At 48.3% G+C, this 21,805-nt stretch overlaps 1 protein-coding gene across 1 annotated transcript in view; it reads right to left on the reverse strand.

The window, feature by feature from the left end:
* VASH2 (vasohibin 2) overlaps nt 1–14,685 on the reverse strand; it is a 45,122-nt gene extending 30,437 nt beyond the window's left edge. Inside the window, exons 1-3 of the mRNA XM_082050022.1 lie at nt 14,179–14,685; nt 8,960–9,048; nt 6,615–6,671 (exon numbers count right to left, since the gene is read on the reverse strand). Coding sequence (XP_081906148.1) covers nt 6,615–6,671; nt 8,960–9,048; nt 14,179–14,481 — 449 coding nt within the window. The 5' untranslated portion in view covers nt 14,482–14,685. The remainder of the gene's footprint in view (nt 1–6,614; nt 6,672–8,959; nt 9,049–14,178) is intronic.
* Nucleotides 14,686–21,805: the final 7,120 nt, after the last annotated feature.

The following is a 21,805-nucleotide window of genomic DNA, read 5'->3' on the forward strand; positions in this document are numbered from 1 at the left end:
ACTCCAGAACACTATATGGTTATTAAGACAGATTTAAATTGAACAGGAAAGCCATTTTCCTTGCTTAAAAACACACTGCCTGCTAGTGCACAGGTACCAGAGCTGTCCCTTCTGAGGCTGGCAGGAGCCCTCTGTTCCCCTTCCATGGCATCATTGGATACCCAGGCTGGGAAGGGCCCCGGGAAGCCCTCCAGTCCCACCTGCTGCTCAAAGCACCCGGCTCCAGGAGCTGCAGCAGCTGTGCAGTGTCCACCTGTGACCTGTCAACTTGGAGATGGCCATGGCCTCCGGACCAAGAGGGTGATGAGGATCTGTGCCAGGGGAGCATTGGTCAAGGGCCATCAGCAATGACCAGCAAACAGGCATCCATCTGCACCCACAGGGCACATCGTGCCCTCACACACATCCATCCCAGCATCCTGGAGAATACTCTGCGAACAGTTCGCTTTTTCCCCTGTGTTTGCAACACAGACCACAGGGTTTATGTGGATGACCCAGTTCAATAACCACTGAGAGAGTCTTTCTTCTGCTTTTTAAGAAGCCTGAGACAAAGCATGGCCTTAAACCCTGTATTTGTGTATCTGGAAGCAGAGCCTCTGGAGAATCCCCAAGCCATCACTCTGCCCAAGGTAGCATAAACCAAATCTAAATCACTCCTCACAGATAATTCTTCAACCTACTTTTAACTGGTTTCTCAAAGGCTCAGGAGCCCACAAGTTAATCTTACACTTAATCTTGCATCTAAGAAGGTCCCCTACTGTTTAAATTAAATCTTTCCCTTTTGGCAATTCAAATCAGAAGCTATTTCTGCCATCCACAGTGGGCACGGAGACCATGTGTTATCTCTTCTCTTGCAACAGACATTTGTATATGCGACAGGCTGTGATCTACCCTCTCCTCTGTAAACATGAGAAAGCAGACACAGTTTCATTGTTTTGTTTCTGTTTGTTTGTTTTCTTCTTTTTAATCCCCCTCTTCCTCTCATCCCAAACCTTCCCTTTGGTCATGTTTTCTACATGGCAACTTGGGCAACATTTGTTGCTTTCCTTTTAGACTCTCTTCAACTGACTCACATCTCACTGTCCTCCAGCTGCACCCACCACACCAATTCAAACAGACCAATTTCCTTCTGCATCCAATTTTCAGTATATTTTTGCAGCCAACCCAGTGTGCTGTTGGGTTTTCCACTGCTGACCCACAGTGAATGTCTGTGTTGTTTTGGTTTTGTTTTTTAAGATCAGTTCTGTCTGTGCAAAAGTAGCCTTTCGCTCTCCATTGTGTATTCCCACAGCTGGGTATTCCCAAATCCCTTCTCTATATTTGCCTTCACTCATATACCTCCTATTTGTTCCAGCCCAGCTCTCTCTTAACCTTTGAGACCACTCTGAATTCCAATTCCACCTTGCAAAGCCCTGTCACCTTGTCCAGGTGCAAACAATTAGTCTTATCCATGCCCTTAAAGAAAAAACACGGACCTGGGACAGAGATTGACCACCTCGGCTGACAAACACTGCTAGGCAAGTGCAAGCTATTGGTAAATTCCCACTTTCCAAGTGCTGCTTTTCACCTGGTTCGGTCCTTTTGTCAAATAGTTGTATTCAGACTAGAAGTCCCTGCCTTATCTAGAGGTCGCCAAAAGCCACACTGAAGCAAAAAAACTATCACAACCACAACTGCTTCCTGATTGACAAAAGCTCTTACACTCTGATAATTCTCATGAAGAAACCACGCCAAGCTGAATTCATGTTGCCTATCACTTAGCACGTTGTTATGGTCCAGACACTTGCTTATTTGCCCTAGCATTTTTCCTGAAACTGCAGGTAAACTCAAGTAGTTCCTCGACTTATCTTTTCCCTATTTTTTTTTTCTTTTTTTAAAGACTGGTGTCTTTGCCTTCGCCAGTTTACAACAAGAAACCTCCCCATATCCTCCAATGGTTTGTAGGTTAGTTGTCAGTTCTCAAAGAGAGTACTCAGCTCTTTCGAAAACAACTCATTACAAGTGCTCTTTGACTTGTCCCTTGTTCTTTCACTCTGGAATTCTTACCATGCTGTCTCAGATGTTAATTGTGACCATAGATGCTGCACCACTAAACTTGTGAATTAATATTTAAGGAAGGGGGAAAGGACTAAAAAGCAGCACCAAGCAGGGTTTGTTTCCAGGTTTTTAACCTTTTCCAGTTATCAGAACAGACCCCACACATATGATACTCTTAAAGCAATACTTTTCCATCTCATACCACAATTAGCTGGGAACTAGCCCAAAGCCACTCTCTCCACAGACCCCAGTGAGCATGGGGGCTGCCCAACTCTTCCAGTAACTTGAGGGAGACAGCTACAAGTCAAAAAGAAGCATCCTGCAGCTTCCCTCTTTGTGGCATTTACAGCACTGTCTGCCAGGCAGGGCTCTATTCCAGACCACAGTGAACAATTCTGACTCTAACAAACAGGCTGCATGCTCCTTCCTTGAGACCTAGTCCTTGACAAATAGCGATATTTCCTTGTAAGTTAACACAAATTTCTTTCAATGTTTTCGGAATCCCACCTGGATTATCCCCCTTGCTTTCTGCACTAAAAGAAGGCCCACAGAGGATTTCTGTTTAACGTCGCGGTGACTGCAGTCATCTCAGGGGAAATATTAATTCCTTTTGCTCTCAGATTTTTATCCAGGACACCCAATCTCAAATACAGGTTAGGAAAAGCTTCAAACTTTCAGCATGCATGAAACTGGAGGATTTCACCAGCTGGTACCCATCATGCTGGAGTCACTTCAGAGATGACCATGCTTAGGAGGAGAGGTTGCCCATTACCTTCACCAGGAAGACTCCTACAGACTTCAGTAAAATTTGTATTACTGAAATCCTCTAGCACGTTTTCCACAAAGTTTTCCTTTCCCAGGCCCCTGTACTTGCAAGAGGTCCACAAAATCTCCCTCTCCCAAGTTCTTCTAAGGCTCCTGACAGTTTCCCAACGAAGCCAAAAGAAAAGTGAAAGGCACCAACAGGAGTAAAAGGAGATAAAACAGCAGAGCAGCCACTGCACTTGTGAATCTTCTCAAAACCAGTTTGTTTCAATGCCAAAAGCACTTATACCACATGCTGAACATAGCACCGTATCTGTAACATTCTCCCTTTGTGCAAGAGAGAAGCAGATGTTCAAATGGCTTCTGCATTCTATTGTCTGGAAATGGTATGAGCCCATTTTTCTTTACAGCCCCATCACAGTTCCTTAATAACATGGTGTGTTGAAACAGTATTATTTTCCATCCCCTCCCTTCGCTGTTATTTGGTTGCACTGTTCCCACATGACTGCTTCTATGACACTCTCTTATGGCCATTGATTACTCATTATATCTGCAGTCACTGAATGTCTCTCCATCTTCACAGAGCAGCTTCTGAGCTGTAATTTCTCAAAGCCCCCAGGACCTACCCAAACATCGGTTTTTGCTTCAGTCATAGGTCCCGCTGATCAGCTGCCACTTAACTGGAGGAAAGAGAACAATATCCCACCTATCTACAACCTCTCCAGATACTCTGTGGGTGACAAAGCTGTCTGCTCCTCATTGTGGCTCACATCTGCATCCTAGAATAGAAGCTTGCAGAGAGCTTATGGCTCCTTGTAAAGCCAGTAGTAAAAGTTTGTTGGCATTGAAGTCACAGTTACACATATTACTAGATATCCAGAAATCCATATTTGTGATCTAAGCTTGGAAGTTTAGAAGAATGGCTATTTCAGCTAAAGGTACCATTTTTTCAATCAGACCAGTTGTACTGAACAAAGTTGTAAGATAGGTTTTGCCTGCATACTGCTGCATGGGAAAAGGAAAACCAGCCATATAGGTGTCTGAAACACTCGCACCTTGTGCATACTCACATCACATGTGTACTACGGATCAGTGGAGCTGCACACCATAGGATGCCCTGTAGCTGCCCAGTACAAAAGGGTACATGACGAAGCCTGTGTGATGGACAATGCCCTGCACGAGGATACCTGTATACTCTACTAGCAAACACTCCTATAGTGGATGTAGTTACACCTGTAAATCTGGATTTTATGCTAGTACAGCAAGACCCAGCAAGGTAAGATGAATTTTCAGACACGGTTTGCCAGTGCAACAGGAACACCACGCACAATTTGCAGGATCACGGCTCTCCCACCCAAATCACACAGCTACACCAACAGAAATCTAACATTTTCAAAAGTGTTAGCTGCAGTCTAGACAAATCCACAGGGTGTCTGGCAGTCTAGATGCAAGTTGATAGCTAACAGTCGTCTTTTCTTAAGAGAGCCTGTAAATCGTGAATTATAGCAAACCTGTGTCCCTTAATGTTATGAGTTCCTATAGATAATTTAGGCTGCTTCTTAAGTACAGCTAAGCATTTTTATTTTCTCATGCATCACACTGATGCTGACAGTAAATCTCTATAATATCTAGTCCTTCCTCTGTAATAGAAAAACTCATTAATATGCCCCAGCTGCTCTGGGACACTTTCACATAAATTTATGAATATTCAATTTCCATCTAGTGCTCAGCTTCTTTGTGTCCAGCCACTGCTCTTTTGAAGAGAGGCTGCCAAAGTTCTCATAATACTTTCATTAGCTTTTAGCCCTCATATTATGTTTAACATCGGTAAATCACAGCTCTGGGGACAGCCTCAATTTCCGAGAACCGGTGGCAACTGGAGGTGCTCAGCGTCTTGCCTGATCAGCTTGCGAATACAAACTTCATTTCTCAGCAAGCGAGGCCATTCACACCACGGAAACTTGCTCAGAGCAGCACTTGTCGCCTCAGCACAAGACACCTGTTGTCACCATGCCAGAAGCAGATTTCTTGCAAAGTAGAACACACCTTCCAGTATAAAACTTGCAGGTGTGGGTGATTTTTCAGCTCTGATGAAAACTCTTCCGGCAGCAGAAGAACAAATCTCCCAGGACAATGGCAAGAAAGATAACTTCAGCTGGTATGAACAGCCATGTACCCCAGATGAAAGAAAGGAAAGCCTTTAGGGACACCTCAACATTACAGGGTGATCAATGAATTGTTCCCCTTCTCAAAATTGGAGAAACCAAGACAGGGCAAGCACTCAAGCCTTACTGCAGCAAGACAGGAACTGGGCAGCTAAGCGTGCTCCTGACAGCTTAGTACTCCTAGCACTCCCGTCCATCGGGTCAAGCAGCACAGCAGCACAGGTCTTAGGACTTAGCACTGTGCAAGTCCAGCAAACACCAGGTGCAGGTAACTGTGCCTGGCAAGCTGGATGCAGCTGCCCTGAGAGGCTGGACCATTCCCAGGGGCACTCTCCTTAACTGTGCCACCACATACCAACTCACTTACAGGAGCCCTAAGAGCAACCGGACAAGGAGAGAAGTCAGACATGATTCCTCAAGCAAACACTAAGGCAGGGTGAACAGAGGAAACAGCACCACTTTGGAGAGGATCCAAAGCCATGTGTGCATCTCCAGCTGTGAACAATATATTGGTTCCCTTCCAGGAAGGAGTATTGTCCTCATAAGCCAGGCTTTCATCCAGCCCCAGAGGACACCGACCTTTCAAGTGGTGAGCGCTGAGCACAATTCATTTTCATCCTCCACTTCCTCAGAAAAAAAAGTAATGGGACAAATTTCAAAACGAGTGACCAGCCTGAAAATTGGTTCAAGCTTCTGTAAACTCATCTATCATTCAAGGCACAAGACTTCTTCTAAACTAGTTCCACTAGTGTAGTGAACATGACACAGAGGAAGAAAGTGGGAAGAATTGCTGTCAGCGAGATGAAAACCTGAAGCACCAAGCTGGGATGGGAACTGGAATTTACAGTGATAGACCATTAGATTAATGACAGACAGCTAGGGAGAGCTAGAGACAGGCCTGTCTACAGGAGTAATTATATTCTGCCCATTTAAATTTCACCCTAAAATAAAAGCATAATGTTAACAACACCACTCCCCACCCTAATTTGCTAATTTACTGGGTCCAGTTAAAGAGCTATCCCTAAGTATGATGCAGTTCTTACATGCAAGGGATCCCAGCTCTCTGTTGTCAGGGTTCCTGAGCACACGTTTGTACTCGTATTGTACAACTCATTGCCAACCAGCACATGAGTTCACCACAGGGAAGGAATGGCAAGATAAGCAGCAATGGGACGAACAAGGCCATGACTTAAATGGTCCATTGTGATCCTCCTCCAGGGGAAAGGACTGCGCCTGAGACAACATCAAAATTCCCACAACATTTTCCACAGTTGATCTCTTCCTACCATCAAAGGGCATTACAGCACAACCAGAATATCAGGACTTATATATAGTTTCCACAAAAACAGCCCAGCCCTCCCAACACCAACAAGTGAGAAATGAGAGTTTTCCCAAGCCTGTGCATTCAGCTTTGGCCTGCAGCTATGCAGGCTGCTGAGCAAGACCAGCCCTTCCACTTGCTGGCCCTTGATCCACCTGACATCAAGCTGGGACCCTTCTTGCGAAGGAGTTTTGACCTTGCTAGAGCAGCCATGGCACAGGGGAAACAGCCCTCCCATGCCGTGGTGCCACAGTGCTTCGTGCCAGCTGATCACCTTGGGCATTTCGGTGGGAGGAGGACACTAGACCACTGCCAGAGACACTTACCCACTTAGAGGTCTGGTTTTTCTAATCTCGAAGAACTGTGTTCCTGTGTGATTGTATCTGAAATTTGTCTGGTGAAGGAAAGTAACATCAACAGTCAAACAACAAAATAACAATGCTTAAAAGGTGAATTTCAGTTCTGATTTCCTGTTTAAACACAAAACAAGTAGTAGAAACACTAACTCTCAGAGGTGAAACCCTGGCATATGAAATAAAGCAATTTTTTCACTTGTCTTTTTATATGACATTAACCGGCATTAAGTGGAGAGTCAAGCAAAGAGGCTGGTTGTGTAAAACAACACTTGAACTTCGCATTTGAGGGTTCTTAATTCTCTTTTTCTCCAGGTCCCAATCACTATTAGGTTACAAGTTTGAAAAAAAAAAAGTCTCCCATTTGGGCAAGAGAAAGCTTTTATAGTCCACCCAAACCAACATCATTCATGGTTTGAAATAAGTTATTTCCTTTGTAAGTTTTTAACTCAGCCACAGAGCTCATATACGACCTGTACACCAAGAGCTCAGCAGGTGCATCCATTTACATCAAGGGAATATAAATCATTCTCTAAAAAATGCAATGCGCTTGAAATGGAAATAACCAGCTAAGTGCAATTCAAGAACATTACTTAACTCTGTGAGCACAGGAGAAAAGTTCATTGCCAAGGATGTCAGCAGACAAGTCACCCATTGACCAAACCTCAGCAGCACTGGCCTAGGAGTGCAAGAGACCACACAGCAGCAGCATCACTAAAAGCAGCCTCTTCCCTGCTCCTTGACTGCAGTAATGCAGTATATCAGACCAGGAAACCCATCTGTCCAGTAAAAACAAACAAAAAAATCCCAACAACAAGAGATATCACACCACCCGCTTACTTTTGCTAGGTTGTTTTTCCAGCTGAATCTGTTCCCCCAGCCACAAGAACATTCACACCAGCAAAATTATGGTGGTGACACCAGGGCAGAAACAAGTGACCCCATGGAGGCAAAGGGTACCTTGCGAGGCATAAACAGCACAGCTGCTGGTTGTATAACCACAGTCTAAATAAAAACTCCAGCTCACACCAGGATGCTCTGAACTGACTTCAATTAGAGTTCAGAGTTCTCCAGAAACGAAACTTTGCTTCCCTCCTGCCTTCAAAACCTAATTCATGAGGCCCTTTCAGAGTGCTCTCAACAAAGCCTCTCAGAGGAAGCCCAGATCCTGTTCCCCAACACACTTTGAAGCTTTTTCTGAACACAGACCCAAACCCTGTGCCTCAGGCCTGCTCCTGCTACACAGTAGTGCACAGGATTTCAAGACCTCTGGAGGTGAAGGGGGGAAATTTTTGGAGCTCCGCATGACATGGCCTCTTCTCCAACACGAACCCACTGAGGAGCGAGCCTCTCGTGCTGGACAAGTGGCCAACACATGGCAGAGAAATGCGCCATCCCCATGCAGAGCAGCCTGGCCCCAGCCTCCCTCCCCACAGCAGCTGCTGCTGCTCAAACCCCCACTGCCGCCTTGATCCAGCCCCTGCTCCCCAGCAGGCTAACCGCGCCTGCTATTTTTGGATGCTCTTCCAGCTGCCACCCATATCCTTTCTTAATCCTTACCAGGTCTTTGCATTCATTCCTCATCCCTGCCGCTTCCCCACACACACACAAAAAGAGTGATTTTGTAAAAAAGGAAAACAGAGAGAAGAGCAGCATCTGGGCCGGCAATCATCTCATCTGACATCTGTCAGCAGTGGAAATGGTCAGGTATTATACATGGGGAAGGGATGGGGAGGCTGGATAAACTTGTACATCTCCGATGAACCCCCCAAGTGAGGTGGGACATCTGGAAGGGGGGATTCCTTCGGTCAGTGTCTGTGCCACAGGCAAGTCTGCCCACTTCAGGGTCAGGACAGCTGCTTGTGCCCCTCACCCTAATGACAAGTATCCCTGGTAAGCTGAGCATGCAGGCAGTCCTCAGGGCTCCCATAGGGGCTGCCAGAGCAGAGGGAGAAAGGGTTTGCCACAACACTGGCTCTCCCTGAGTCACTTCAGGATGAGATACCTCATTATGTCTCCAGGCATCATGATCTGATCACAATATCCTCATAAAACAACCTCAAAATAAGCAATTCTACTCCCACCGACGTCACTTCAGTTAAATTCTTCAGTATCATTTAACGTTAATTACACCTCTCAGAGGACTGCTGTGACAGGCTCAGTGCTGCAGATTCTATCACAAGTCCTCAGAGGCGTCCTTTCACCCCACAATGATCCCAAGCCCTTGTGACCAGCTAGTGCTTCAGTAAACCCCCAGTTAATTCCTGCTGGCCACAAGCCAGCCTTCTCTCTGGAGACCACATGCTGGAGAAGGATACTGCAGCATCTTCATGTAGGTCTGTATTGCCTGGAGCCATTCCGGGATCGACATGGAGAGCTTGTAGTTTGGCACCGGCGGCACTGAGGGCTGGACACACAAAAAGATAAAGAGGTTAGACAGTTACCGCTCCCTGCAGAGTGGATAAGTGATTTACTCCGGCAGCAGCATGCGCTTAGCGCAACACAAAGCGGCAGCACAGATGGCTAACATGCCACGTGAACTCAAGCACTGGGCGAAGTCATCCCACCCAAAACGGGCTGCCCAAGCACCGGAGCCAGCCCATCCCTGCCAGTGCTGGGGGGCCAGGGCAGGCCCCCACCATGGCAGGCTGCTCGCCCCAGCCACCACCATCCCCCAAACACTGCCCTGTGTGAGCAGGCAGTCCAGGGCAGAAGGCCAATGCTCCCAATTTTTCCCCTCTTGCACAGGGCAGTTTGGACAAGGAGAGTCCCAGCACTGGCTCTGCTGAACTCCCTCCCCCAAAAAGCCCTTTCAAGTCTAATTCTTGGTTTCCTCTACCATGAGAGAAAGATAAAAGGAGACAAGGACCCCAAGCTGTGTAATTTCCCATCTGCTGCATACCAGCAGCACACTTGCTGGGTAAGGAGCAAGTGATACCTGGAAGACCACCTGGGACCCAGATATTTAATGATATTAAGAAACTTAAAGATATAGACTGGCACTGTAATGGGATTTTTCCAAAATCTCATAAGACATCTGCTTGTGCCTAAGCACTTTAAGAAGCTGTTTCCTCAATCCATATTTAATCCCCACAGCTACGTGGCTCATGAGCCTGTAACCATGCAGTAAATGGGCAGAGCCTTGTCCCATGTCCCGTTATTTTATGGGTGAGACTGCAAAATACAGGGTCGGCATGTGTTAAAACAGGCAGTGTGACCAAAAAAGTTAGTACAGTTCTCACAAACATAATCGAGGAAACAGTTTATTTAAATATTAATGCAGACCCCAATTCAGGAACCAGCAGCCACGATGAAAGGCGCAGAGGAAAGTGTGCAGCACCTGTGGGCCCATGACATTGACAGAATAGTTTGAAGATTATAAAGTAAAAAATGACTGCTCTAAAGACACTTCAAGTCAGCAATTACAGATAAGAAAAGCAAGTTGAGGTGGTGGGTCACCTCTGCCCCACTGACTTCCCTCTCCAGTTCCCACCTCCACTATGACAGAGGGATTGCATGTTTGCTTTCAGAGAGCAAGCACCACGTGTAGATAGTTACTACAGTCAAAAAGTAAATACGCCTTGGAGAAAGGAAAAAACGCAAAATAGAGACTTCTACGTTACTGGCACACAGAAATGTATTTTAAGTGGCAAGGAGACAGATGGCCAGGCCTCCAGCACACTGCCGCCATCCCCAGCACCTCATGGGAGACAACTGCGTGCAGACTGGTTGTCTCTGAACAAGCGAGAGTTACGAGCAAGGTTCATTAACGCTTCTTAATCACAATTTCCACACCTAGCCTCTTCATTAGAGGCATTTTTTTGGTTTCACAAGCTCTTTCCGCCCCCAGCCCCTTTGGTCTGTAAGAGTTATTCACCCATCCCTCCTGAACTCAACACAACAGACAGGGCTGGAGTTTCAGGAGCAGCAAGCAGCTGAAAGAGGGAATTAAGGCAGGCTGGTCAAACCCTTCCAGTTGGAGTAATTCCTGCTCTGATATAAACACTGGGAAGAAACTCTATGTGCCTGCACAGCACATACACAACATGCCACACCAAGGCAATGGCAGTCCCAGCCAGCAACAGGCCTGGCTGCTGCAGAGCAGCCGGGGGGACAGCACCCGTTTCCCAGCCCTCCATGCCCTCACCCAGCATCCCATAGGGGCTGCAACAGTGTGAGAGATGCAGCCCTTGCTGTAACCCACAGTGGTCACCCTCATCATGGGGGTCAGCTTTGGACCTCCAGGCGAGGTGTTTCACCATCGCCAAGGCGGAGGATGATCGCGTCAGCCATCGGGAAATGCTCAAGTAAAGAAAGTAGGGTTTTCCCAATAGCTGACCCATATCCCAAAACCTGTCTTTTAAAGTTACCTCGGCAAGCCTGCCGAGCCAGGAGGCCCAAGCCCCTCAAGATCTCAGGCAACAAGGGAGAAGCAGCCATCGGTCTTCCCCAGGCAGGAAGGTGCCCTGCTCTCCTCAGCCCAGCGCTGGGCAGGCAGTACTCTGCAAAACGCTGCCAGGCAGCGGAGAGCCACCCGCCGCTCCCACCCCCTCCAAACAATACCCCTTTTCTGACCGAAAATTCCCACCCTGGCTAGAAGAGGATCAGTCTTGGGCACCCAGCCAGCACAGAGCAGAAGGCAGGGAGGCACAATATCACACACGGAGTAAAGCGGGATGTTGTTGCAGTTGGGGCTGCAGCCCTCCAGCTACCGCTGCACATCCCAGTGCAGCAGTCAGCAAGGGTTTGTAGCAGGATGCCAGAGCCTCTGAGAGGAAATGCAGACACAGCACTACAGACCAGGAATTCATAAAGTGAGTGAAATTCAGAGGCCAGGCAGATGAAAGGACCTTGACCCAGTATCAGTATTTCCAAGCAGCTGCAGCACAAGACCCTGCAGCAGAGTTGGAGACCATCATCCCACGGCTGGAATTGCTGTAGTTTCAATTAACCACAGACATCCTGTGTCAAACTCTTCCTGCCTGACTCCACTGTGTCTCATTTAATGACCAGAAAGCTATTTTCTGCAAGCTCACCCTACACTGATACTTAGGGTGGATAAAGATGGCAGGCTAAAGCCCTCAAAGCTGGTGAGAGGTTTAATTCATTAAGATCTGCAAGTATCTCCAAGATCACAGGCCACATAAAGGACTGCACAGCCCTTCCAAACCGGGAGCCTGCACCCTTCTCAGAGCTCAAGACAAGAGTCAGAGGTAGGGAGTGCAACGACGGGACCCTCTCAGGTTCCAAAACTGCCTCCCTTGCAGACAAGCCAGCTTTTTGTGAGGCCTCTTTCTCTCAGGAGAGATGCACCCCTGCAGTTTGCATTTGTTCCAGTAAGGACAGCCTTGCTGATACAGTAAGAAGCTACTTACCGCCCTGTGCATATGATCACTGAGGCTAATACCAAGATGATTAGAGCAATCAAGTGGAGCTTCTTGGGAAGGGGATGAAAGCTCTCTCCCATCACTAGGGATTAAGAACAGATCAGATGCAAAAATGGAGCAGTTGCACACACTACTTGCTCAGCCTCTGCCAACTACTAATACAAGTGGATTACAAGCCATCCTCTCACAGGCACAAGTTTCTTTCATAGCTCCAGATTAGCATCACTTGGTCTTTTGCAGAGCGCCACATACCCAGCAGCACAAGCTAAATAAAGAAGCTGTACCATTATTTAAGGAACAACTCTCACCTGACATTCCTACTCTGACCCAGAAATTAACATCACAATTTCAGCAACCCACCATCATTTTGTAGCAAACAAACCTGCTTCTACCCTTCATTTGCTCACCTGAGCTCTGTTGGCATTAGTAAGGACCAGGTATCCCTCAAACTATGCTGTGAACCCAGAGGTCCCAGGCTTAGCCAGCAAGAGCTAATTAGTCACAAGAGACACGAGGCCCTTCTGCCCTTGATGAAGTTAATCACTGCAACAGGGAGTCTGCTGGTGGACAGTGCCAGAGGAACTCAGTACAACTCTTTCACAGCACCCTCCACCAATCAGGAACCAGTAGCTAACAGTGAATGATTTACCTAAGGAGATTTCAAAACATTTTTCCTCCTATCCAGCTTCAGTACATGCAATGGAGAGTCAACCTTGTGCTTCAACACTGAGGAAGAAACCATGGTCAGTATTCTCCAGGGCACTCCGGTGGGCAGCATGCCAGTGTGTCGAAGCCACTGGCATGTCTCTCACCAGATGCTTCATCAGCAACTATGGGTATCACCAGGAAAATCACATGCTTTAGAGCTGGGAGAAGGAAATCGAGTCCAGTATGAGTTTTGCCACCCCGTAATACCAAGCAGATCTGCAGGCTGTTTAGGCTAGTGTAAACTGGTCATGCTGCTGAAATCAGTTCTGCCCTCTCCTTGCCCCTTCATTTCTACCTCAAGTGCTTGTGCAAGTAGGAGATGAACTACACTAGGGAACCACAAACAGACTCAGCAAAACCAGATTATTCTTTAGCTGAACCTGTTCCCCCTTCCAAACAAAGGCTGGTGCCAGCATGAGGGAAGCGGAGGAACAGAGAGAACAGAGATGGCCCCTTTTGCACTTATGCTGAACTAAACATTGCAGAAGAGAGATGAAAGGCCTTTTCCACTGCTGTCTTATTTAACAAGCGCCTTCATAAGACAGCCCTACTCAATATATTTTCAAATTCTCTGTGCACAGAATTTTTCCTCGCTACTCCACATAAAGAACAAGCATAGATATCACTGACAACCTGGACCGTGACAACGCCAGCCCAACCAGCAGGCAAAGGGGTGTGAATCAACAGCGACTTTAGCGGTCAGCTCAGACTAATGCTGCTTGGTGGGAGGAGCGAGTCAAGCTCAAAGTCTGCCAAAGCCGACAGTGTTAAAGACATCGTGATCAGTAATGCAGCGTGGTGCTGAGAAGCCTTGGAACACCAGCAGACAACAACATTTTGTTTGCTGGCTAGAGGAAAAAGAAAAGATTCGGGTCAGCCAGAACTGTTTGGAGCTTGTACCAACGAACGTACAAGACAAAAGCATTTGGAATCTTTCCATGTACGGGAAATGAAATGTCTGAGTTTTAAATCCCTTATTAGATTTCAGGAGCAAAGCTGTGTTTTCGGAAATGCCTGTCTTCCAAAGAGCTGAGCAGAATGTTCTTTAAATTGCAACAAAGCACTTCATTCAGTCCCTGAAGATATCTTTTAATTCTCGTTTTCCCGCTTTTTCCTCCCCAAGATTAAGGAAAAAAAAAAAAAACAACCAAAACGTTCTTCCCACATTTCCCAAGACACCAATTCCAGCCCCTAAGCATCCCGCGGCACACACCCCCGTACCCCATTTCATGCGTTTTAGAGCTCCAGCTTTCCTCCTGCTGCCCCTCGCAGCGGGCAGGGGCCGAGAGCATCCCCAAGGGCTGAGGCGTGACACCCTCCTGCCCAGCCCTTGTGTCCCCGACACCCACAAAACTCGGCAGCCGCAGAACGTCTGCCTTGGGGCTTTACGGGAGCCCCTCTCTTTTTAAGGGGGCTTGGGGGAAACGGGGGCTTCTCCTTACCCGAGCCAGGCGGACGGCGCTCCGGATGGCCGCGGCCACGGCGCCGCCGTCGGGGTGCACCCGCTCCACGTGCCCCCACATCCGCTCCCAGGTCTGCCCGTCCATGGGGAAGCCGCTCTTGTTCACCAGGAACAGCGACCCGCCGTCCCGCTGCTCCTCCTCCTCCGAGCCGCCGCCGCTGCCTCCGCTCCCGCCGCCCGCCGCCGCCCGCGGCTGGGCGCTCCGCGACCGGCCCCCCGCCTTGCCGACCGCCGCACGGCGGGTGCTCCCGGGGCCGCCGCCTCCCGCCGCCGCGCCCGTCATGGCCCCGCGGCCATGCCCGAGCCTGGGGACGCTGCGGGGACCGCTGCCAGGAGGTGCCGCGCGGTCTTGCTGCCGCCCGGACCCTCTTTATAATATATATAATATATATACGTGTGTGTGTACTACGTGCATGCAAAGGATGCTGAGCGCGGGGCCGGCCCCTCCCTAGCGGCGGGCGCTCGCTCGTCCCGGGCGCCCCAGCCCGGCCCCTGCCCCGCTCGGGGCGCGCCCCGCGCCGCGCTCCATGCCGCCGCGTTACCACGCTACCGGCCACCCGCCCGCCCTCGGCGCGTTCCTATTGGTGTCCGCAACAAAGAGGGGCGGGGTTCGGGGCGCGGGACGAGCCGTGACTGGCGGAGGCGCAGACGGGAGGCGCCCCCTGCCGGGCGGCCCGGGTTACCGGAGCCAGGCGGCGCGGGCTAAGCCTTTTTCTCCGGGAGTTGCCGCGCGTGGGGCCGTGCCGGGCCGGGCCCGGCCGTGCCGTGCACCCCGGTCCCCGCTGCGCAGGGGGCCCTTGAAAATCAACCCCTTCATTGAGGAGAGCTGGGCTGCTCCCTTCTGGAGCTGGAAAATTCATTGTTAACTAATGTTAAACTAATAGGCAGCGAGATCCCATCTTGAACACAAAGGCATCAGGGCTTTTCTGTCCCGTGGGCAAAGGAGTGTTCTAGAGCTGGGGGAGCCTCACCCTTGGCCACGGAGGGCTTAGGGGCTGGTGCTCGCCTCCCAGGGGAATAGTTCCTGCTCAAGCAGTGGGAGCATTGCGTGCCTAGCTCTCACGTAGGAGAGAGGGGACACACTGTGGCCTTTGAGTGTTTTGCAGCCGCACAGACTGGCACAGGGCCAGGTGAGTGGTCCTTGACTCGGGATGTCTCACACTGCACTACAAACAGCAGCCGTGTCCTGCTGCGATGCCCTGCAGCAGTCAGAGGTACCTGCCTCATGGATGGGTCTGCACACACTGCAACATCAGCGCCTGGTCCTCTGTCCATGCCTGGTGTGATTGAGTTGTGGATGAGAGCAATGGGGAAGCCATCTCCCCCCCGGGGCTTTGCCGAGCCATGTCAGTGTCCTTGCAGCACCTCACAGGCAGACAACTCCCTGGCTGCTGCTGCCATCTCCACCACTCAGCTCAGTTCCCTGGTGCTTATTTCTGTGCTCTTTATATCAAGCACAACAGTGTCAACCTAATGCAATGCCTAGTAAAGGTGACTCCTCATCAGAAAGAAATGACAGTCTGAAAACGGTGTTCCCATCCCTTGCCCATGCACTCAGATGCCACCGCCACTCTGCTCTCCCCTGCTCCCAGCCAGGCTGGGCACATACCTGTGCATCTCCTCAGCAGCTGCAAGTACTGACTTTCATCTCTTGCCATAAATAAATCTTTGCAGTGCCTTAATCAGCTTCCTGAAGGCTCTGGGGAACCATGGGTGTATGTTGAGTCTCTAATCGCTCTCCACAGGAGTTGACATCTCTATGAGTCCTACCAGTAATCTTGCCTGTCGCATCCTGGCCACATGGTGTGCTTGAATCTCATCAGGAGGTTTAACGTAAAGGAAGCCTGAGAAAGGCTGTTCCACCAGCTAAAGCAAACCAAGAGCTTCAGCTTACACAGCTTGCGCACTGTCAGCTTTCAGCCTAGGAGACTTTGGCCTAGGGAGCCCCCCGAGCTGCGCATGGGGGCGAAGACTTCACCCTCTCTGCTATGTCCTGTGTTTCTCTAATGACCAAGCAAACACTGTAACTGGAAGGCGAATGAGCCCCCGTGAGTGCCAGGGGCGATCTGCACTACCCCACTGGGTTTTGGAGCAGGATCTCACGGGAAGCACAGTCTCTCTGTCCTTCTGGAGCACAGATGAGGTTGCACATGAAGTGAGCTCGAGATGGGGGCTGATGAAGCACAGAGCCCCGGAGAGGCTGCAGATGGCTGCAGCCATGGAGGTGAAGGCTCTCAAGGAGCAGAGGGAGGCTCAGGCAAGGCAGCGCAAGGAAGCAGAGGCTGAGAAAGTCTCCAAGTTTGCTGGAGCAGAGCCAGGGGAAAGCTTGAAAATCATTCTGACCTGGATCTTAGGCCTAATGGGACTGTGCAGGTGGTGGCAAGCACGTGTGAGCAGCCCGGGGGCACACTGCATGTGATGTAGCCTGGAGTACTGGGATTGCGCAGCAGAAAGTCATCACCCAGGATGCTGATACACAGGCTGGCAATTGCGTATGTCCCAGAGCCTTGTTCGCTGTTGGAACAGGCAGCTGTGGTGAGGCTGCCACAACCTTGCTCAGTGCTGCTTCACTGCCCACAGCAGGCAGGAACCCTCAGGTCGTGCTGTCCCACACCCACCCACATCTTAGACACCCGAAAGGTGTGTGTGTGATGCTACATTCTTTGCGGCTCAAAGCCCTCTGCATCCACCATGCCAGGCATGCTCTGTGCCAGAGTGAAGGACTCACCCTGGCCAGACAAGTAAGAGGCCCATGTGGCAAGGTTGGGACATCACAGTCCTCTCCATAGCAGCCCTTTGCATCACCCAGACCCCTTCTGATCAGGATTGAAAGAAAAAAATCTTACCAGCTCCTCCTTGATGCTCAGGGTGAAGAGTGACAAGTTCAACTCCCAGAGGCCAGTCAGCGCGTCCAAGGCCAGCTGTGGCTGGGCAGAAGTTAGCTGAGGTCCTGAAGCTAGCAGCAACTTTGAAACATCAGCCTAAGGGGCTAAAAGCAGAGTCCCAAGGTTCCTACAGCTAAGGGAAAGCCTTAATTACCCTCTTACCAGCTACAAATTAGGAGTAAAAACAGCAGGATGCTGCCTTGGTTTAGCCCAACCACCCCGCCCTGGTGTTAGTTATGAACAGACATTCAAGATGAGTAGGAGCAGGGTGGGATATACAGTGTGTTCCCCTGCATCCTCTCAGCATCCAATTGCTTTCACCTTCTGGGACCACATAATTTTGATGTAACTTTCATCAGAGCTGCCTTGTTCCTCGCTCTGTCCACAACTTTTCCCCTCGCACCTCGGCTGCTGCTCACCCTCTGCTCCAGAGTGCCAGAGCCTTTCAAGTTTGAAATCCGCTCACTTTGCATGGAGGTGGCTTTCTAAAGCCAGCTCAGAATAGCACCGCGAACCTACAGGCTTATTCCTAATCCAGAGCTGGTTGCTACCACAGCTGCTTTCTGGGTCAAAGGAACTAATTTGTTCGTAAAATCATATGAGAGGGTCTTAACCTTCATTATTTCCAGTTGTAGACTAACTTAAATGCAGTATTCAAAAGACCCTGCAGTGCAATTACACAACTAACTGCGGGAAAATTAATGGTTCTTAATTGTACCATGACAGCAAGATGACACAGCATCGGCACTTTTTTTTTGAGATTTATTCTCCACAGGTGTCACCTCTGCACCCGCCGCAAGGAGTCCCACTAGCCCCTTCCCTAACAAGAATCCTGTTGCGCATAGCAAGGAATTCAGCCCTGCCACATTGTGAACACTCACTGCCCTGTGATATTCCACATGCGCAGAGATGGTTTATTTATTTGGGATTATTTGGGAAAATACTTCCTCTATTACCCATTGTTCCCAGGTAGCCCTTCTTGCTGGCTCAGTACAGGTGCCAGGAGTGAGCAGGACAAGTTTTCCCTGGCCCACAGCTCCAACCCAACCCTGTCTCAGGGCTGGGACCTGCTGGCTTTGCTGGTGAGTGCACCACCAGTGTGATGAGTGCCTCTAAGGTTTCATGCACTCCTGCCTTCCACCAGATAGCTGCAAATTGGTGGCAGCATGATAGATCTGGACCTTTGCTGTTATCCGGGTTGGCAAAAGTGGATGCTAAGTGCTCCACACTCAGTGAAGGTTCCTATACCAGCAATGAGCATATGAGAGGTAGATTGGTTACTGGTGGAGCAGGGATTATGTCCAGTATCCCCAGCTGGCAGCAGCCAGTGCAAAAGCCTGAAGCCTGGGTACCTTCCAAGTATCCCCGGCTTGGCTGCACTCTTCTGCTAAAGCCAGGCCAAGTGATCTTCATGGCCTTTTCTGAACAGGAACCACTGTATGCCCAGAGAAGCAGCAGCAGCAGTCTGAAATGGTTAATCCTACAAAGGTGCTCCAGCTTTGCAGAAGGGAAGGTAGAAAAGAGGAGTGGAAACACTTTGCCTGCCATAAGTGAATTGCATTATTGCTATGCAAACAGCCCATTTCCTGAAAAGATCACAGTGACCTCGTTTGATCCTTGAAAAGCAAAATAAAACTTGTTTGTTTGGGGCTTTTTCTCAAACTGGAAGCTAGGCCGGATTGGATTGAGCAAGTAATGAAATGCAAGGTTAAACTGTGATAAGGCTGTAACCATAGTGATATGATAATGGCTGTTGATGCAAGTTTGCAGGAGTGATTTGCGTAACCACTAAGAATAATAACTTTATGTATTCATCAATGTGATCATTGAGAAAATAAATATGTAAAGTAGACAGAAAAAAAAAAGCAAGCTATAAAAGGAATGCTTGAGGGTGTGCCTCTTTAGAGCTTTCCCCAAGGCAGCCCTTTCTGGAAACTCAACACACTATTTATTTTGCAATGATCTAGAAGAAAAAACATCCATCAGCTGCTCTGGCTTTAGCAATGAAGAACATCAGCAATATCTTTTGATTTCTGCTTGAGCAAGGAAAAGGACCTCTTTCAGTAATTCCACTGCAGCAAATCATTACAGTGTTTATTTTAAATGGGTTTAGCGGGGCTCCAGTTGATCTCAGGCTAATCCAACAGGCAAGATTTCCAGCAAAAAAAAAAATCAAAGTGACAGGAAAAGCCCATAAATCAGGCCTCCCCAAAACTGCTTCACAATTTTTCTCTTTCCATCCCTCGTTGTAGGTCAGCATGTCCTACTTGGCCAGAGCTTTTGCTGACAGTGAAACAGCCCTTCCTCTTCTATAATTATTATAGTCCCCTCACTCTGATCTGCAGCTAATAGCATCAGATACAGATGAAATTGTTGTTTCTCACTGGTACAGCATCAGCACCCCTATTATCCTGCCTTACTCTTTTCTGTCTTGTTCCAAGGTTTCAGTCCCAAATATTGCTGTAGCTTGGGAAAATTTTTACGTCAATACAGTTTGTTGTGAAGGTCTTACTTACCATCGTATCATGTGATTTGGTCTGTACAGCAAGCTCGGCTTATAAAAAGAAGGAAACCCTAATGCAACATTCCATAAATCTTGGCAATCTTTTTTGGACTAATTACTTCCTCTTTAACCTTTAGTCAGAGGTAAACTACCCAGCACAATCATTGCTCTTCAGGGCAACTGCATAATAAAAGTACAGGTAGTAAAGAAAGGCAGTGGCTGAAAAAAATCTGCTACTCAAAACCAAGATCTATTTTCAACATTTGTCAGCACCTTCAGTCCTTGTGACAGGGGAGCTGCTGGTGGTGGCACCAAAGGTGAGAAGCAGAACTAACCTCCCCACCTGAGCCATCCCCACCTGCACGGAGAGGAGTTACTGTGATCAAGCCCCTGCCTGCTTCAGACTAGGAGCACAATTGTTGGTGCTGTTTAGAAATCGATTCAGCAGCATAGTTGTGTTATGGGATACCCTGTGCCCTCTGGGTGTAACGTGATGCTGTTAGGAAACACTCTGAACTAATATCGTCCTTATGTATTCAAGTCTTTCCAGGCAGTACTTGGAAGGGGACAGAAAAAGCTATTAACTTTAGCAACAGCATACGTCACAAGCCCAGAAACCACAAGCCCTTGAATTTAGGTGCTGTGTGAAACCTGCAAATGGAGAAACACATGACACATTATTCTCAGTGTCACGGTGTGAGATGATATTACTGCAGCATTGATGATTTCATCAAGCAGTTTTTGATCTGAGGCATCATTTCAAGCACCCCTGGAAGGCAGCGTTCTGCAGATTAAGATTCTCCCTCTCTAGGGAATGATTGAACAGTACTCAAAACACTGCAGGAGCCCCTCAAGGTGAGAGTAAAGTTCAAATGTTGTGGTCTTTTAAAAAACTTAAAGCTCTTAAAGGAATTACAGTCATCTGAAACTTTTTTTTTCCCCAGTTATCTTCATAGTTTGCCATTGTGTGAATGATACTGATTTTCAGAGGTAACTAGCAAACTCATGAATCCTACAGAGCATTTTCTGACTTTGGAATTAAAACCAGAAATGTCCTAAGTGTGATGACACAAACTGCAAACTTCAAAGAGGCTCCATCATGCTCTGTCCTCTTCATGCACATGGACATTTCAGCCCTTGTGAGATCCTCACAGCTCAAGCCTGAGCAGATAGAGTAGGTCTGAGGAAAATCACATCAATTATGGGGCTCCTTGCTCTCCAAAAGCCAATGGACTTCCATATCTCTTCTGGCAACAGTCTACTTTGGGTAACTTTGTCAAGCTTCTGAGCCCCCGAGGGATCCTTTACCTTTTGAAGCTTCTGTGGAGCAGTGACAAGATGAGAAATCACAGGATTTCTAGGCCTTAGGCCCTAAGTGAATTTTAGGCTTTTAGCACTAGGCTCTTCAGTGAATTTCAATTGTCCTCTGGGAGCAGGAGAAAGACAAATACAAGTCCTGTGAAGCCAGTTAATGACCCAAGACTGAGTCATTCTCACCCTAGCAGACAATCCCTCTTCATTCAGCACAGGATGTAGGTTTTGTCTAACGCCTGGAGGGTTTTTCAGAATTAGCTGGTGAATTATTCTGAAGAAATCAAGTTACCTTCCAGGAATTAATGGAAAAAACAGTACGTACAGGCTTAGCAACTGGCACTGTGTTTTCATTTATTTTTCCCTTGGCAGCAGCTGGAGAATTTAATTTCTAAAAGAATAAGTAACTTTGCAGTCATCTGCAGTTCCTCTTCTACCTTATCCAAAGTAGCGATCAGCATCTGAGCAGCCTTAGAACTATCCTGTTTTGAAAAAAAAACAATGGGAAATTCCTGGTTCAGCCCAGCACAGGCTGGGAAAACTCCTGAAGCCTGGAATAATTCCCTGGGATTTTTCCCAGCAAGGCGACCCTGTGCTCCAAGAACCACGGTTAATCCCTGACATCCCTAAATCACACAGCTTACCAAGAAACTGGGTTTAGTACATGCTACATCCCTTTTGAAGCACACACAAGTACAGGTAGAATATAGAGAGAGTTTAACCCGTAAGAAATTGCTGTGACAATGATAAAACACCATAAACCAAAGTCACCTAGGCATGGGAAAATGAGGCTTTTAATCACACCTTTCCATTTCCCAAAATCAGCTCACGAGGATGCACATTCACTGCCTCATCTAAAAAACAGATGATCTCCAACCTGCGTAGCTGCAGCTGCAGTGACAGCACTT

This window comes from Streptopelia decaocto, assembly GCF_964273445.1.
Source record: "Streptopelia decaocto genome assembly, chromosome: 3".
Classification (NCBI taxonomy): domain Eukaryota; kingdom Metazoa; phylum Chordata; class Aves; order Columbiformes; family Columbidae; genus Streptopelia; species Streptopelia decaocto.